Below are 19,454 nucleotides of genomic sequence, written 5' to 3'. Positions count from 1 at the left end.
TTAAGCCTATTTTGCATATTATTTACATAACATTCGAGAAACTGCTTCACTAGAAGTATTTTTGTGACTGCTTAGTTTCAAAATATCCTATTGCACTTGAGCTAAATCCATTCATTATACAATGACAATGTGCAAAGAGCACATACAGTATCAACATTCAAACTGCTGGTAAGGTCCTGGTAAAGGGAACCCAACACTTCCTGACCAGAAGCATAAAGAAGCGTGTCCTAAAATAAGTGACCTTTTCGAAAAGTCAATGTATAAATTAAAGCTTTCTTCTCCAGGAGTTCTGCAAACTTTCCTAAATTAACAATGTGCAGAGCACATACAATATCAACTTTCAAACTGCAGGTAAGGTCCTGGTAAAGGGAACCCAAAACTTACCAAACCAGAAGCACAAAGAAGTGAGTCCTAAAATAAGTGTCCTTTCCGAAAAGTCAAATGTAAATTAAAGCTTTCTTCTCCTAGAGTTCTGAAAACTTTCAATGTCAATGTTTAAATTTTGGAGAACTGGTTAAACAAATTGTTGTTCAGAATTTTTGCTAAGGTGCATTAGACCTAAGCTACTACTTAAACAATGAAATCAAAACTCTACTCTAACCTTGGTTCCAGAGATAAAGAGAAAATCTTTAGCACGTGAAGGATCAAAAAATGCCATCTTCTTTTCAACCATGTCATATGCTGCCACCTGAAAAATATAACGAAGATAGCAGATTCAGTGTAATAAATGTATTTGCAAAAAAGAAGGGAAAAAAAAAAAAAAAAGAAAAAACCCGACACACACACCCACATAAACCTGTGAAGCAACAAATATCAGTAATAAAATGGACTCGTCAAAAAATTAGAGGAAGAAAAAATAATAGGAAAATAAAAATGACAGCAGGATTACTAAAATTCCATATGTTTTGATGTAGAACAGCTCGCTCACGATTATCTGAGCATACAAGATCATCGCAAATCAGGGAGGCTAAAAAGGTAAGGAGAATAGAAGGAAAAATAAATAAATAAATAAGGAAAAGTCAAAAGGAGATTTGGTGTAGTTGTAAACAATAGAAGGTATTATTCTCCATTACAAGAATTAAGGAGGATTCAGAAAATAAATAAGAAGATTTGGTGTAGCTGCCAACAATAGAAGATATTATTCTCCATTGCAAGATTTAAGGAGGATTCTGCTCCATCAAATCTCAGATTTCACCTTTAATATTATTTCACGCGTGCTTTCTTTTTTTATTTTATTTTTGACTTGCCTATATAAAGGCAAGAGATGTAAGTCTACAGACATCATTATTATCAATATAATTTCAGTTTCTCTCTTGTGAGTGTGTTCTTTGTGAAATCAGGTTTAACCCTGTTCTTTATCGTTTCCGCTATGTTAGTTGGTATCAAAGCAAGGTTCTGAATCCAAAATTCGCCTTTGTTTTTGATGGCCGGTTCACGAGATGGAAGCAACCCCTCCAACAACAGTGTTCATGATGGAGTAGCTCTTTTGAGGGCTGAGTTTATTGAGTTCCAGACCAACGTTAATCGAACCTTACTTGATATGCATGAAACTATGCGTCAAGTATTGGCGAGATTGACAACGGTAGAATTTAACCGCGAGAACAACAGGCTACCCAACAACGGTGATCATGGACATCCTACTGGTAATCGCAACCCAAACCCACTGAATATGCAACCAGCCTATAAGGAAAACGTCGGTTTTGGTAACAACCAAGCCGTACAGGTGTTTGGAGATAATCGAGGTCGATGGGAAATTGATGATTCCGGGGATTTTCGTATGAAGATTGACCTACACACCTTTCAAGGCCATCTTCGTATTGAATAATTCTTGGACTGGATTAGTGAAGTTGAACGTTTCTTTGACTATATGAAAATCCAGGAGGAGAAGCAAGTCAAACTTGTGGCCTATAAGTTGAAAGGTGGCGCATCAACATGGTGGGATCAAGTGCAAACTACCAGTGCACGTGAGGGTAAAGATCCGGTACATACATGGGTTAAGATGAAGAAGTTGATGAAAGCTCGAATTTATGATTAAGAACAGGTTCTTTATCAGAAATATCAGTCCTGCACGCAAGGAAGTAGAACGATTGCTGAATACGCTAAAGAATTTTATCAGTTGTCATCCCGTACCAACTCGGTAGAACCCGAATTTAGCATGGTGACCCGTTTCAAAGGCGGGTTACAATGAGATATTGAAGAGAAAGTGGCGCTGCAACCGCTATTTCAACTGTCTGAGATTGTCATGGCGGCAGAGAGGGCAAAATCGTTACTGGAGAAGTCGAAGAATTGGTCTCGTGGTTCATATAATACCCCACGTCCTACATATGACATGGGTAAACAGACCACGGTAGCCCCTGTTCCAATGACATGGTGAGACATTAGAGATGATCCAACAAAGGCCAAACCTGCAGCACCCATAGGCCCTGCTAGAAGGGGAGCCCGAGCTGTGAGAGAGAATCCCGATGCACACCCAAGTATGGGCAAGCGTTTTCAATGTGAAGAACCTGGCCATAAATCCAACAATTGCCCCAAATGACTGACAGTAAATCTGGTTGAGCATGAGGAAGGCGAGGGTGAGGAAGGTGAGTTCCTTACCTTTGAAGAAGAAGAGGTGATTGAAGGAGACAATGGAGAGTTGTTGTCCCACTCTTTAGCCGTGAGGAGGTTGATGTTCACGCCAAAGAAGGAGGAGCACCCGCGGCGTCATAATGTGTTCCATACACGTTGCATTGTCAACCATAAGGTATGTGATGTTATTATTGATAGCAGCAATAGTGAGAACATTGTTTCCTTAACAATTTTTCAAAAATTGGGACTTAAAATAGAGAAACATCTCCATCCATAGAAAATTTGATGGATCAAGAAAGGCTCAGAAACATGAGTAACTGAAACCTGCACCGTTCCATTCTCAATTAGGAAAGCATATGCAGAGGAAGTGCGTTGTGATGAAGTCGACATGGATGCATGCCATATGATATTAGGCAGACCATGGCAATTTGATGTCGATGCCACTCACCGTGGTAGAGACAATGTGTATATTCTATACAAGAATGGTCAGAAGATTGTTTTAGGTTCGCTGAAAGAAGTCGAATTTCCCAAAGGAAGTTCAGTTATGTTGATAGTGAGGAATTTCTGGGCAAAGTAACAACTGCACCTAAAATCTTTGCTGTTATGTACAAGGAGGAAGTAGTTAAACAACCTCCTTTTACAGTACCAGCAATAGCGCAGCCATTACTATAGGAGTTTAGTGAGTTGGTGCCAGGAAACTTGCCTGATAGTCTCCCTCCCATGAGGGAAATTCAACACCACATTGACTTGGTGCCCAGGGCGAGCCTGCCAAATCTACCACATTACCGGATGAGTCCCAACAAGAGTCAGATCTTACAAGAACAAGTGGAGGAGTTACTACAAAAAGGGTTGATTCGGGAGAGCATGAGCCCATATGTTGTTCCGGCCTTGCTAGTACCCAAGAAAGATGGTAGTTAGAGAATGTGCGTTGATAGTCGCGCAATTAACAGAATCACTGTCAAGTACAGATTTCCCATTCCATAGTTGGATGATATGCTGGATATGTTAGCGGGATCAAAAGTCTTCACCAAAGTGGACCTCAAGAGCGGATACCATCATATCAAAATCCGCCCTGGGGATGAGTGGAAAATGGCGTTCAAGACAAAAGGAGGACTGTATGAGTGCTTAGTCATGCCATTCGGATTATCCAACACGCCAACTACTTTCATGCAGTTGATGAATCAGGTACTCAAACCATTTATTGGTCAATTTGTAGTTGTTTATTTCGACAATATTCTGGTTTATAGTCAAACAGAGGCAGAACACCTTTTGCACTTGAGAGAGGTATTAACAGCTTTGCAGAAGAATAAACTGTTCATTAATCTAAAGAAGTGTAGCTTTGTGACCTAGTATTCCTAGGCTATGTGGTTTGAAGTGATGGCATTCGGGTAGATGAGAAGGTGAGGGTCATTCGGGAGTGGCCTACGCTGAAGAATGTAAAGAAGTACGCAGTTTCCATGGCTTAGCCACGTTCTACCGAAGGTTCATCAAGAACTTCAGTAGTATTGTGGCCCCCATCACAGAATGCATAAAGAAAGGAAAATTCCAATGGGGAGAGGAAGCTTAGATGAGTTTTGCCTCAAGCAAGGAAAAACTGTCAACAACCCCAATCTTAGTCCTTCCAGATTTTGAGAAGCTGTTCCAGGTGGATTGTAATGCCTCAATAGTGGGAATCGGAGCAGTTCTATCACAAAGAGGAAGGCCAGTAGCGTTTTACAATGAAAAGCTGAGTGAAGCACGCAAGAAGTGGACTACCTATGAGTTGGAATTCTATGCGATGGTGCGAGCTTTGCATACGTGGGAGCATTATCTTATCCATCGAGAGTTCATGCTATTTACAGATCACCAGGCACTGAAATCCATTAACAATCAAAACAGTGTTAATCAGATGCACGTGCGATAGGCGGCTTATATCTAGCGATTCACCTTCTCGCTAAAACACAAGTCAAACCAATAGAACAAAGTTGCAGATGCACTAAATCGGAGAGCAGCTTTCTTAGTGACTATGAGGGATGAAATCGCAAGGTTCGAGTACTTGAAGGAGTTATATGAGGTTGACGATGATTTTGGCCAAGCCTCGGCAACGTGTAAAACAAGCCAATCCGTTAAAGGGTTGCACATGTAGGAAGGATTTCTCTTTAATGGCAATCAGTTGTGTATTCCATAGAGTTCTTTGCGGGAGCAAGTGGTTTGTGAATTGGACGGAGGAGGATTAGGAGGACATTTGGGGTGTGAAAGACACGAGAGCTGGTAGAAGAACGGTATTATTGGCCGCAACTCAAGTGTGACGTGGAGAACCATGTGCGGTGGTGCTCAATCTGCAAACTAATAAAGGGCAATCTCATAATACTGGTCTTTACACACTGCTATTCCAGCTGCCTATTCCAGATGCTCCATGGGAGGATTTATCCATGGATTTTGTTCTAGGGTTGCCAAGGACGCAGTGAGGAGCAGACTCTGTTTTTGTGGTGGTCGATCAATTTTCCAAGATGTCCCATTTTATTGCATGCAAGAAGATGAACGATGCAATCCAAATGGCCGATCTGTTCTTTAAGGAGGTGGTTCATTTACATGGAGTGCCACGGTCCATTACCTCAGATCGTGACGCCAAGTTCCTGTCTCACTTTTGGAGGACTTTATAGAAGAGATTTGAAACCTCTCTTAATTTCAATAGCACCAGTCACCCCAGACTGATGGCCAAACAGAGGTGTTGAATAGGACCCTTGGAAATCTAATTCGCTGTATTTCAGGAGAGAAACCAAAACAGTGGGATCTTGCTCTTGCCCAGGAAGAATTTGCTTATAATTGCATGGTTAACGAGTCCACTGTCAAATCCCCATTTGCGGTAGGGTATTGATATCCTCCAAAAGTTGCTTTGGATTTGATATCCTTACTAAAGTTGCCGAGGAAGAGTGTTGCTACAGAGAAAATAGCTGAGCACATTAAGACCATTCAGGAGACTGTTAAGAAACATCTAGAGGAAACTTACGCCAAATACAAGGCTACAGCTGACAAGAGACGAAGGAAAAGAGTATTTGAAGAAGGGGACCTAGTTATGGTGTATCTAAGAAAAGAGAGGTTTCCAGTGGGAACATACAACAAGTTAAAGGCCAAGAAATATGGTCCATACCAGATTCTAAAGAAAATCAATGACAACGTCTATGTGATTGATTTACTTGCTGACATGGCAATTTCTTCTACCTTTAATGTGGCTGACATACATGAATATTATCTGCCAGATTCGGGTAACTCAGGACAAGTTCTTTTTACACAGGGTAGACTGATGTAGAACATGTCGCTCATGATTATCTGAGCATACAAGATCATCACAAATCAGGCAGGCTAAAAAGGTAAGGAGAATAGAAGAAAAAATAAATAAATAAGGAAAAGTCAAAAGGAGATTTGGTGTAGTTACCAACAATAGAAAATATTATTCTCCATTGCAAGAATTAAGGAGGATTCAGAAAATAAATAAGAAGATGTGTGTAGTTGCAAACAATAAAAGATATTATTCTCCATTACAAGATTTAAGGAGGATTCTGCTCCATCAAATCTCAAATTTCCCCTTTAATATTATTTCACGCATGCTTTCTTTTTTTATTTTATTTTTTACTTGCCTATATATAAAGGCAAGAGATGTAAGTGTGCAGACATCATTATTATAATATAATTTCAGTTTCTCTCTTGTGCGTGTGTTCGTTGTGAATTCAAGGGTTTAACCCTGTTCTTTATCGTTTCCGCTACGTTATGCTTGAAGACCATTACAAGGAAAAAACTGCTGCTATTGACTTGGCCCATAACATTTGAACTTTAAATCCTTTCATCTCGTGGATATCAAACCAAGACTGCAAATAATTTCTGTAATAAAGCTAAAGCCCTAAAGAATTTGTATCCTAACTGAGGTACAAAATTTTTCATCAATCTATTCCTAGTCAACTTCAAATAATTCAAATTTAAGTTGCAGAGTTTTTTTCCAAATGTCTGTGCATTTATTTGAAGAAAATAACCTAATACGCTTTGCTATCTGCAATTGATGGGCATTATGATAAGTCTATTAGAAATATTTTCCTCAAATACAACATGGCGCACTTTGTGAGTAACCATGTCTGTTTTAAAGGAAAACTGTATATGCTTTGTGATCTGCAAGACAAAAGTAACATTATGACTTGGTCACAAGCAAATTCACCATTCAAGGATCGCATACATAAACCATAAATTATAAGTCAACAGAGAATGAAACTAGACTCCTGGGTGAATGCAGTGGATCTCATGAGTTTACTATTTTTTTAAAAAGGCCATAATGAGGCATCACGACAGTTACCTAATGGTAATGGTGGATGATGCCCCTTGCCCCCTGTTAGAATGGTGCTAATTTGCTTCACAGTCGTTAAAGTGCCAATAATGGAAATGACCATTATAGTGACATTACTTTACGACCATTACATTTCCATTATGTTAAGGTACTGAGAGAGTGCTAGACCGTTATCGGAAGCTCTATCAGAATACGAGCAGAGAAAATTTGATCGAGAAAGGAAGGGGGGGGGGGGGGGGGGGGGGGAGGGGGGGGGGGGGGGGGGGGTGAATAGTCTTATAGATATTTTTCTGTTTTTAACTAACTTTTCAAAAATCAGTTACTTCAACCTAAATTTCAGTTAGCTATATTCTGATGATTGATTTTCCAGTTATAATTAACTTTCAATCTCAATCAATCAAATCACCAATAAGCATAAATAGTAAATAAAGAATAGTATAGATGAAGGATTTTTAAGCGAAAAACCACAAGACCTAATCCAGATAGGCATAATCCACTGTCGAGAAAGAGTTTACAACCATCTTCACAGTTCACTCACCCTCGAACCTGTAGTTACCTCTGGATATAGATGACACCAAACTTTCTCCCGAAACTCTCCAGGTCCTCTGTTCGCTCATCTACAACATCCGCTGCTAAAGAACCTACTTCTCTAGTGATAGCTTGCATAGTTGTTAAAGGCTCAAGGCGCACAAAAGCGCAAATGCCTCCTGGAGCCTGAGGCGCAAGGCGAGGCGCGCGCCCAACTGAAGTAAGGCGCACGTTGAAAAAAAACAAAACAAAACCCACCCAATAAAGTATTAAAGATGCAATAGTATATATAAAGATTGCAATAATGTTTGGATGCTAGAAAATTTGAGTTCATCCTGCAAAAATCACATGGATGTGCTATTACTACTTTTAAGTCAAATCAAATCTAATTTTCATTAAGCACGAATAAAACGTTTTTGCAAGTTGCAAGCGCCATGTTTGGATGCATTAAATAGAAATTATGAATTTATCTTGCAAAAACCACAAGGATCAAGGATGTGCTATATTTTCAAATCAAATCAATCTAATTTTCTATAAGCACCATGATTGATTGATTAGGTATATCTCTATTATCTGTTTTAATAAGGAGTAAACAAAATCAATCAGGCGCATCACCAAACACATGCAATGCAGTAAGGCACTAATCTACAGAAACAACAACTACGCAAAAACCCTCAAAAAAACAGAGGACCAACATCATCCAGATTCTAGACAAGCATAAAAATAAATAAATAAAATCTGCCAAAAGCAAAAGGAAACTCAAAGAACTGAAAGAAGAGAGAGCCGAGAGGAGAAGAAGAAGAAGAAGAAGAAGAAGAAAAAAAAAAAAAAAAAAAAAAAAATTCTGACATTCTGACGAGAGAAGAGGAGAGAAGAAGAAGAGAGAGAAGGAGGAGAAGAAGAGAAGAAGAAGAAGAAAAGACTAAGAGAGTAAAAAAAAAAATCTGACATTCTGACGAGAGAAGAGAAGAGAGAAGAAGAAGAGAGAGAAGGAGGAGAAGAAGAGAGAAGAAGAAAAGAAGAGAAAAAAAAAAATCTGACAGAGATTCGGTGAGAACTGAGAAAAGAAGAGAGAAGAAGAAGAGAGAGGAGGAGAGGAGGAAAGGAGAGAGAGAAGGAGAACTGACCGGCAGATCCAAGAGGACCGAGACTGAGAGAGCCGGCAGATCCGAGAGCTTCGCAGATATCGCCTTCGCTGCCGGCAGATCTGTCTCTTTCCACTTTTGCTTTTGGTTTTCTTTTTATTTTTTCGTTTTGTAACTCGTAAGTTGTGTAATAAACAAATAAAAAGTAATAATAAACAATTAATAAACAAATAATAAAGAATACAAAACTGAAAAAATAACAAAACAACTATAAAAAAGTTCCCTTTTTCAAGAGGCGCGCCTTCTGTGCGCCTGTGGCCTTGCACCTGTTATACAAAGGCAGCCGCCCTATTCAACCCCAGTGCCTTAAGCCATTGGAGGCAACATGGTGGCGCCTGGAGGCGCCTTGCGCCTCAAGCGCGCACCTCCGGCGCCTTTAACAACTATGATTGCTTGCCCATTTCTACTCTAATTGTCTGGTTGAATAGGATTAGATTGATAATCTACTCCTTGAAGAGTATTCAATCACACATAGATGGTCCTTAAGAAAACTTAGATTGGATCTTTCTCTAGGACTCTCTCTCTCTAAGGATGTTGATTGTCTCTTCTCTTACCTTAAACTGGCCATAACCCCATTTTATAGCCAAAATAGGATTCCCATACATTTTAGGTAGTTGAAACCTTATAATATTGTATTTTGAGAGATTTCCAAAAAGTAGCTCCGACAGGTTTAATAGGGCAACCCTTCTATCAAAAGCCTACTGGAACCATTTCAATCGATTAATACATTTTGATACCGAACTGAATTTTGATCGATCAACCATTCGATGGATGCTCTCTGGAAAAGATTCGATTGATTGACCAAAGTACATTGTTTACTTGCTTGATGTCCAGTTTTACTAAGGTCTGTTTATGAGAACATGTTTATGAGACCAACCAAAATAAAAACAAGTCAAACTAAGGTCTTACTAAAGTCAATTTACTTGTTACCTAAATGTCTGTTTGACAATGCAGTTTGCCATATTCTTCGCAAGGGTTAAGTGCATCAAACCCCCCTGAACATTTTTCTCTCTCTCAAAAAAACCCCCTCAACTATTGAAAAGACACTTAACCCCCTCAACTATTCAATTGGTTGCAAAATGTTAAGTGGCCGTCTGAAATCTAACATGTCCAAGGAAAGCACCTGGCGCCGTGATTAGACAAAAATCTTAATAGACAAAAATAACCTTATGGTTATTAAATGAATATTATATATACAAATATAAATATAAATATATATATATATATACACACACTCGCGTCCTTCCTCTCTCTCCCCAACCACTGCCCGTCCATGGACATCACCTCCACCGTCCGTCCAAGGCTGCCACCGCCACTGCCATCGCTCTCTCCCCCACAAAGACTCTTCTTCTCTCATAACCACCTCCACCATCCACGACCGCCGGCACCCCCTCTCTCTTTACAATCCACCTCCCTTTTTTTTTTTTTTTTTCTCTCTCTCTCTTTAACCTCCATCTCCAGCGGTGGCAAGAACGATTTAAGGTGGAAAATAATTCAACAAAAAAATTGTTTTTGTTGTACATGTTAGTGTTTGGAAGGGAATTGATTGAAAGAAAAAAAAAATTTTGGGGCAGTTGCGATTGAGTTGATTTGATGGTCAGCGACAACAGATTTTTGGGGTTTTTGCGACTGAATTTTTAACTTTTGTGATTTGGTCTTGCGACTAGAATTTGGGGTCTTGTGATTATGTTTCCAACGATCGTGGTCTTTGATTTTGCAGCAAAACAGAGATATCTTCTCGTTTTGGTTCATTGCAAGAAAGTTGGGGCTAGAAAACAGAGAACAAGAAGATAAAAAAGCAGGGGGGCGTTGTCGCTTGTTCTAACTTGTGTTAGAGGTGAATTAGAGAGAGATAGAGGTGGGAGAGGCGGTGATGGCGTCCATGGATGGTGGAGGTGGTTGGATGGTGGAGGTGGTTAGTTGGGGAAGAAAAAATAATAATATTATTTTATATATATATATATATATATTTATGGAAATAAATAATAGGGTAAAGTGCAAAAAACTCCCTTCAACTATTGGCCATTTAGCAGAAAACCCCCCTAATCTAATAATTTGGCAAATAACCCCCCTGAACTAACATGTTTGTTGCAATTAACCCCAGTCCGGTGATTAGCCGGTTGAATTTGACCGGGAAGAAGCACATGACAGTCACGTGACAGCCCAAAATTTTTTAAATGACCATACAACCCTTTATGAAGTTAAAAGACCACAATGCCCCCTCACCATTACTATAAAACGACTTATTTTTAGTCTTTAACTACTGACGTGACCGTGACCGATCGATTGGAGTAGCTCTCGCTGCCAAATTCTAACGTTGGAGTCGCCGGGATCTGACGTTGGAGTTGCCGCTCCCGAAGTCATCTCACACAAGTTCACGAAGTGATCTCTCGGCGTAGGTGATTATCGCGCTCGTTAGGGTTGGGGCTTTCACGCCTCAAGCCTTCCTCGCATCAACAATTTTCTTGAAAAATGCTATGTCCACGATCGATAGCTCCTCCTCCTTCCTCATTCATGCCATAACTGAGCAAAGACCAAATATCTCTTCAACCTTCTTTTTTTTTTTTTGTGGGTAAAATCCTTGCAACGACTACCGGGCGGACTCTGATGACCACAAATATCATAACTCATGTTTTCTCAACTCTCCAATCATTGATTTGATCAATCGATGAAAGCTTGGATCCCTGATTTTAGACCAGATGATGGATTGATATATATGCATCGAATTTCTTGAAATTTTGTTCTACAAGTATGTCAAATAGGCATCGGCGTCGTCATCTCCATCATCAGAGAAACAACACTAATAATTAAAAAAAAAACAAAAAAAACAGAGAAATCTTTCTCAGCCGATGGTCTTTTTAGCCTCGCCGGAATTGCATCACCATGGTTGATTCCGCCAAAATCACATCACCGCCGTGAGCCGCGGTTTGCTGGTGGTGTCATTCACGTACAACGGCGAGATGCGGTTTAATCTGGAGAGCGTGAGGGGATCATATAAGGGTTTGAGTGCCGAATACGATCGACAAGTCGAGTTTTGAAGAATTCGCCTTCCAGGATTCTAGCCATTAATTCACACTATCCTGGTGGTGTGTTCTTATCATCTTTGGTGGTTATGCAATCCGACGGTGCCTTTAATTTCGCTATGTTACAAAGGGAGCGATGAAAATTAGGGTTCGCAGAGAGAAAGAGGGGATGGTGGTTTGGCAGCCTTTCGAGGTGGCGGTGGGCAGTGGAGAAGAGACAGAAAACGGTTGTACTGTGGTGGTCAGGAGTTGGCAACTGGAGGAAATGGAGAGGAGAAAGGGGAAGAACTGTGAATATAGAGGGGAGGGGACGATTTGCTCGAGTTTAGTGTCTAAGGGCTGTTCAGACTTCAATTTTCAATTTTTTTTCAGAATTTATTTTTTTAGTTCTACTTTTTTGTGGATAAAATAACATCAAAAAATTGGTGGTTGTTAAAATTTTATGAAACGACGTGGTTTTATATAGGGGTAAAATTGTCTTTTACTATTTCCGTTATAACTAATTGGCCGGAGATGTCACATAGGGGGTTAATTGCACCAAATTCAATAGTTCAAGGGGGCAAATTGTAGTTCAGGGGGGTTAATTTCACATGGCCAATAGTTGAAGGGAGTTTTTTGCACTTTACCCTAAATAATATTATTTTTAATATTTTAAAATTAATAATTGAGTTGTAATCCTCTTGACCTGTCAAATTTTCATTGAATAATGATATTACAATGCCGCATCAACAACAAAAGTTGGATATCAATGATATGACCTCGTTTAATTAATGGGCAAAATGGTAATTTTATGTTTTAGTTAACAGTTGTTTGACACCGTAGGGTTAAGTGCAACATTCTTATAGTTTAGGGGGTATTTTTTAGTTTAAGGGGGTTCCTTGCAATTGGCTCATAGTTGAGGGGGGTTTAGTGCACTTAACCCTTCTTCGCAATTCAGAGCATTCTATGTCTTCAATAAACATGTTGGACGCCCCCCTTAAATTTAGGCTTCATATTAGCTTATATCTTCTGTTACATGTGTTTAGGCTTAATTATAGGCTATCATATAAGGGCAAGGCTTGTAAGCAAGCTTGGTAGTAGTGCCTACCCATTCTATCTCGCCCACTTGCCGGCCCATAAATTCTTCAGGTGGGCCAGCAGGCCAAGCAGAAAGGGTCTTACTTGATGACTTTGCTCACATGATCAATCGTCTGGGGCTCTTGGATCCCCTCTATCAATCGAACTCATTACTAAACTCAAAGTATTACACGTGTTTAGGCTTAATTATAGGTTTGGCTTACATTTAGACTTGCCTTTGTACACGTACTTTTTGTTACACATATATAAATACCCCGAATGAGATGAATACAATTTAATTGAATATTCACAATTCTTTTAATAACTTTCACAAAACATCCACAAACTAGTCAAGACTCTTTGAAACATTACAACATAGGTTTTGAGTAGGAACATGCTAACACATGAATCAATATCCAAACATATACCACAACAACCTTTCGACAGAGAGTTATACAACCCAAATTTTTTGTTCTTTTTTCCTGTTTTTTACCCAAATTTCATACTTCTCTTTAGCATGACTCTTAAATTCTGAGATCTAGCCTCTAAGAGTTTTAAACACAACACCTGAATTTAGAGATTGAATCAAAAAATCCTAAGACTCAATTCAATCGGTAGAATTTAAATTTTTTTCCATTTTTTTTTGTTTTTGATAAAAAAGATTGTGTTAGAAAGCGATCAAAAGGGGACCACATCCCACAAGAACTACACAATTATTGTTTAACTCTCATTTTTCAATTAATTTTCTTAACTTTCATTTAGTTTAAGTTTATATTAAATATGAAGAAATTGTTTAACTTGGTTTATTGAATGCGGTTTGGGCCCTCCCAGATTATATGTTTATGATTCATTGAGACTAGAATATTGTTCGAATGTGTGTGAATTCAACCATTAGTATGGGGTTCTACTATTAGAATATATGTGTAGTACATCTTAGTAGAGTTGGATAAGGTTGAAAATATTCACTGCTCCAATGCCCATTACCGTTATGTAACCCCTGTTGCACCCATTAAACTGAAGTTTACATAAAACCACAGTTGTAACTCCACGCCTTAGAAAACCCCAGCTTAGACTCCACATTTTAACTATTACTCCCTCTGTCCCAAAAAAAAATGTCCCTTTTGGGGAACTGTGAGTTGAGTCACAGTTCCCTAAAAGGGACATTTTTTGGGGGACAGACCGACAAAGGGAGTAATAATGATAATCCCAGTTCCGACTGCCAAAAAATAATCAAAAAACCACTATATATGGTTGATTAGCAACAGCAAGATGACTTTACAGATTCACCAATCAGAAAAACTTTACCAGATTCATGCATATTTTATCATATAGAATAATGACATGGGTGATTATCACGGATAGAAGGTAGAAAAACTGCAAAAGAGTTTTCACAGTCAATGCAAAGAGCAAGGTAAGACACATACCCTGAATGGCAAGATGTTCAGCTTCTCCAAGCCAGGAGCCATACTTAGCACCTTCTTACCATGATCAGGATCATATAAATCCCTCTTCTCGGTAGGGTGACCCATGCCAGCAGGATCACGACCAACAATGTAGAAATTTGCACCTGCATTAATTCGTGCCTTGGCATGCCATTGTACTTCAGTTGGACCTGCATAATGCATGGGTGATGGGAATATGGCCACAATAGTAGTCTCAGGGTCAAGGACTCCATCTTCTAGGACCTGGGCAAGAACGAAATTCTTAATATATATGTATATATGCATAAATATTTGTTGTAGACATATGGAAAATGAATTCTTCTATCACAATTTCAATAGCACTGAAAATACAAGTTCATAATTCAGAGTGAATTCATGGCCAAAAGAATTATAAAATTTATAAATGACAGAAGATTCAGTTTATGCAATCATAGAAATTATATGAGATCGTGTTTAGAATGGCAGTAGATTCCACTAAAATATACTATGATTTAAGGGGGAATGAGTGAACTCATTTTTACAGCTATGTCTAATAAAAGTTTTGTTTTCATATGGCCTAAAAATCCGATCTTATTATGCATAAGCATTAAGAGCAGACTCGATAGAAAGAGTCGAGTAGAAAGAATTGGTGACAATAACCTTGCTATGTTGTTCCATACGAACATCCAATGGCACATCGTCAGCCTTTGTGAAACCTCCCAAAGGATGAAGCAAAAGAACTGGATTCTTGTATCCCATTTCCAGAAGTCTCCTGCGTGTATCATTCATTAACAAAGCATGCCCATTGTGCACAGGGTTCCTTAGCTGGAAAGCAAAAACTGCATCAGCCTGACGCTTGTCAAATTCTTTCCGAAGTTGTCGGGGAGAAAGCCTGTAGTTGTCAAGACCATCATTATATTTGATATGCTTTAACACTTCTAGATCTCCACCAATGAGCCAATTGCCAGCTGGAGTGATTACCTCCTCAACATAAGGTAATCCTGGAGCAGCTGTTCCCCAAGTTCTAGCTATTCTTTCTTCTTTGTTATGTTTGTATATTTCAATGCTGCAAAATAATTTTGAAATCAAGATATATTCTAATTTCTAAAGATATGGTAAAGGCAATCAAATAGCTGAACGGAATTGAGTTGGCATGCAATTTAGTTGTAGTCCAACTTCTGTGGCAACGAAATAAGAATTTACAATAATCAATAATGCAAGAGCATCAGTCAAGCCCAATACAAACCCATTTAACTTGAAAACTACAGAATGGCTAAAAGAGAAATTAGTCAAATAAATCAAATCAAACTTGGTTCAAATACACACACACATGCACATGCACACACGTGTGCACAGATAGACACACACAAATGCACACACGCTGAGGGACCGTGGAGAAGTGAATGTGCCTTAAGACTTTCAGAGGGATCCTAGCAAAGTGCATTGTATTTGTCACGACAAACACAACAAACCCAAGATAAAACCAAGAATCACGACAAAAAATAAACACGCCACACACAAAGAACACAAAGATTTGGTGTGTTTCGGCAAAACCTATATCCACGGTGGAGATCCAACGAAAGTTTTCACTATACAAATATAGGAGATTACAAGTTTCAGCCCCTCACACTCTTTCTGTGCGATTTTCAATGTCTCTATCTATCCCACTCCAAAACCTTAGTGCCCTTATATATCGGGCTACAAGAGAGTACTAATTAGGGTCCATGACCCACAAGCAAAAAGCAATCACACACAAACCCAATATATAACGTGGTTCAACCAAAACCGACTTACATCCATGGATGAGAAGAGATTCCACTACGATTTGCAGAGATATTACAACAATATTATAGTTTCAATACCATGTACATGCCTTTTCACCATGTACCACTCCACGAGTCTATCACCTCACTATAAGTGCCACCAGTGTTTTTCCTACTCTACCAACCCATAAACTACCTCTACCCATCAATTCCCTAATAAGACTACATCTCTCTCAATCTCATAAGTCTCAACCCATAACCTAGGTGCCTATTTATAGAGTTCCAAACTCAATTCCTTGTTGGACAAGGATTACCATTCTTTGGAGCCCAAGACTTGCTTTACCAGATTTTTCCTAATATAATACAACTCTCAAATAGAAAACTAATAAAATTAGGAATTTGAGACATAATTTCCAACAATCTCCTCCTTGGCTCAAATTCCGTGAAGCCAATTGTCGCTTCCAACAGCATTGATCAGGACAATTCATTGCAGCTTCAATCTTGACGATTCTTCTGCAAAATTATCATTGTCCGCACCCTCGATCTATCTAACCTCTAAAGCTCCACCTTGACTACTCGAACTCCATACAATGTAACCCATCACAATTTTTGACCACTGTGACCAACCAAGCCGATTGACTCCACCTGCAAGGCTGCAATTGAAACCCGTTGCAGCTAGACCTGTCAATGGATCGAACTTTGATCCAAATCCGATTCAATTATCTAGATATGGATTGGGAAAAATCCAATAATCCAATAATGATCTAAATCCGATAATCCATTACCTTAACAAATCAGATATAGATTATAGGTAATCCGATCCCATTAAAATTATATATATATATATATATATATATATATATATATATATTTTTATTACATTACAATATACTATATATGAATGTTATATATATTAGTTATTTACTATTAAATTTGTATATATTAATTATTTACCATTACATTCATTTGGTTGCATAGTTATATTATGCTCCATCCTATATATTAACTATTTTCTACTCTATCTAACCTTATAACTATACATGTTAGTAATATGATTTTAATCCGAATCCGATCCGATCTGAATCCGAACTAAATAGGATATGGATTGGAACATTCAATCCGTTAACCGATTAGCGATCCAAATCCGATAATCCATTAGTTTAACAAATCAGAATCCGAATCCGATCCGTTGACAGGCCTAGTTGCAGGCTTGCGGCACTTGTTGAGACTTCTTGTGTTTTCTGGATCTCCTTCACCTTTGGCTTGGATACCAATTTGTTGGGACAGCGGAAGTGCGCGGACACAAAGATCCAATGAAAGCCAACAATATTCAACCCCCAATTTATGCTGGTTGTCCTAAAATGTGCAAGCCACATAAAGCTTCTAGTTTCAACGAAGTTTTGGTTTCTTAAAGAACACAATAGCATAATAGAATGATCAACATGACAATATCAGGCACAGTTGACCCACTCAGAGTGATTCATGTAGTTTCTGTATGCACTCAATAAGAATTTGAAGAGGCAATCAGCAAATGAATATTTTGACACTACTTAAAAGTTACTAATAGGCATTGAAGTTTTGCTCAAGCTTTACAAATTATCAGCAGAACAATTCAGTAACATCTGATTAGATTTGTTTAAAGTGGAAAATGTAAAAGTACTTAAAATTGGAAATGGCGCTGTTGTTTTAAACTAACAAACTACTCTTAAATCCATGGCATTACCTAACAGAATAGCCAATTGGGATTATTATATCTCTTCAGAGCACATCTGGACAACTCAAAGCTTCATGAACTGAAAAGCACATGCATACTTTCATCAATTTATAACTACTGGTCTACTAGGGAAATGCCATTTCTTCCTGAAAGCCCAAGAGAATCAAAATTGACTCCATTCCAAAATTGAGGTCTTTACATGATTATAATCAATAAATCTAGTGAGGATGTACTCATAGAAGGAAAAAGTTCAGCTGAACCAAAATAGACCATATAAAGCAACCAACCATGTCTAACACTGTCATTTGTTACTAGCCATAACACATTAAAGATCATATATCATAATCAGCACCATTACCTTTATCCTATATAAATAGGGCCAGTAACATGAATCTCTTTTTCCATTCTTTTTTATTACAAACCATGTCTCCTATTATATTTATTATTTTGAGATCATTGGTAATTACTATGACCATACTGCATTGAGTCTACTTTCTCTTATTTTATCACTAATAGGCTTCACTCATACTTTCTTCCTCACATGTGGATTATTAATCATATCTTTTCTAGCACTCCTGTCATCTATCTCAACATTCTCATTTCAGTTACAAAATATTGGGCAATTTAAATGTTCCATAATTATTTGAAAAAAAAATTATTTGCACAAAAAACAAGTTCAATAGCAAAGAATGAAAAGGCCAATTCAAGGAAGACTAACCTCCTAAGAATACCGACAATATCACCATTAGGCCCAATCAAAGCGACATTTTGCGCCGACCCAATTCGTTCTTTAACCTCGTCATCAATGGCTAGAACAATTGGCAAGGACATGTTTACGACGGACCCATCTTTCATTCTCAAACAATTGAAATGCAGACTCTGCAAATACTCATCCTCTCTCATGAACCCTCCCAACGGGCTCGCCCAACCCTCACTGATCACGTGAACCCATTGGAGATCAATCTTTGTTAGCTTCACTGCCGGCATTGATTCGGCCTCCGAAGTCTTGAGAGACCGTTCGCTCTCTGGCACCCCAACATCGACCAGTGACCCACCATCTGGGTCGATTAGAGAGCTCTTGATTGTAGAAGAAGAAGATTTAAGGGAATGAGTAATGGACATTTTGTGATCAAACACGAGTGGGATTAGTGGGTTTGAACGATGGGGGGTGAGTTTGGGTCGAAGCTTTCTTGTGTGGATTGTGGTGGTTTGAGAGGTGAGGTAGAGATGTGTGCTAGTGACGTGTTGTAGTCTGATTGTTAGGGACATTGTGATGATGAGAAAATGTTTATAATACACCAACTGTTGGGAATGACTTTGTTTTTGGAATAGAATATTGAGATCCGTCAAAACTGGGGACTGTAGTACAACTCTATATTTGATGGACATCTTTGTGAGAAGCAAAAACATATAGATGCCCTCTTCTGAAAAGACATCCACAAGTTTGTTTCGACTTTATGTTAATGGAGGTGGGTTTTTTGCGCTAACTGCTTATTTATTATTTCATTTTTTTTTCTTTTTCTTATTTATTTATTTATTTATTTATTTTCTTTCTTAGGCTTTTCCTAGAACTCATCAACTTCTTATGTTTTTTCTTCCTTGGGCCTATTCCATCACTGAAAACATGCAATACCGTCCCATGTCATGTGAAAAAAGAAATAAAACTATTTTTGACTTAGGCGTAACTTATCGATATATTCGTTTTATCAACAATATTTAGAGTATATTAATTGGCATCTCAATGAATTATTAAATTATAACTCTTTGAAAATAAAAGTATTCATATGAACAATGTTTAAAGAGTAATAATTGTCACCTCAAAAGAAATAAAATAAGGTTTTTCATTAATGAATATATGAAAACTATAAACATTTAAAAATATATATAAAAATTAAAATTCTATAATTTACAAAACATTCATAAA

General features: G+C 38.2%; 1 protein-coding gene across 2 annotated transcripts in view; it reads right to left on the bottom strand.

The window, feature by feature from the left end:
* LOC132275997 (ATP sulfurylase 2-like) overlaps positions 1–18,967 on the bottom strand; it is a 38,040-nt gene extending 19,073 nt beyond the window's left edge. The window contains exons 1-4 of one of the 2 annotated variants that reach the window (XR_009470818.1): positions 18,249–18,967; positions 14,714–15,119; positions 14,057–14,317; positions 602–688 (exon numbers count right to left, since the gene is read on the bottom strand). Coding sequence is in view for 1 of the 2 variants with exons in the window: in XM_059777240.1 (XP_059633223.1) it covers positions 602–688; positions 14,057–14,317; positions 14,714–15,119; positions 18,249–18,940 (1,446 nt within the window). In the remaining variant the exon portion in view is untranslated. The remainder of the gene's footprint in view (positions 1–601; positions 689–14,056; positions 14,318–14,713; positions 15,120–18,248) is intronic. The other variant, XM_059777240.1, reaches the window with a different exon arrangement.
* Positions 18,968–19,454: the final 487 nt, after the last annotated feature.

This window comes from Cornus florida, unplaced genomic scaffold (assembly GCF_030987335.1).
Source record: "Cornus florida cultivar Cherokee Brave unplaced genomic scaffold, ASM3098733v1 CherokeeBrave_3.0.0_Hap2_Chr10, whole genome shotgun sequence".
NCBI lineage: Eukaryota > Viridiplantae > Streptophyta > Magnoliopsida > Cornales > Cornaceae > Cornus > Cornus florida.
The sequence above is the reverse complement of the archived record's forward strand: the minus strand, read 5'-3'. Positions and strand labels throughout refer to the sequence as shown.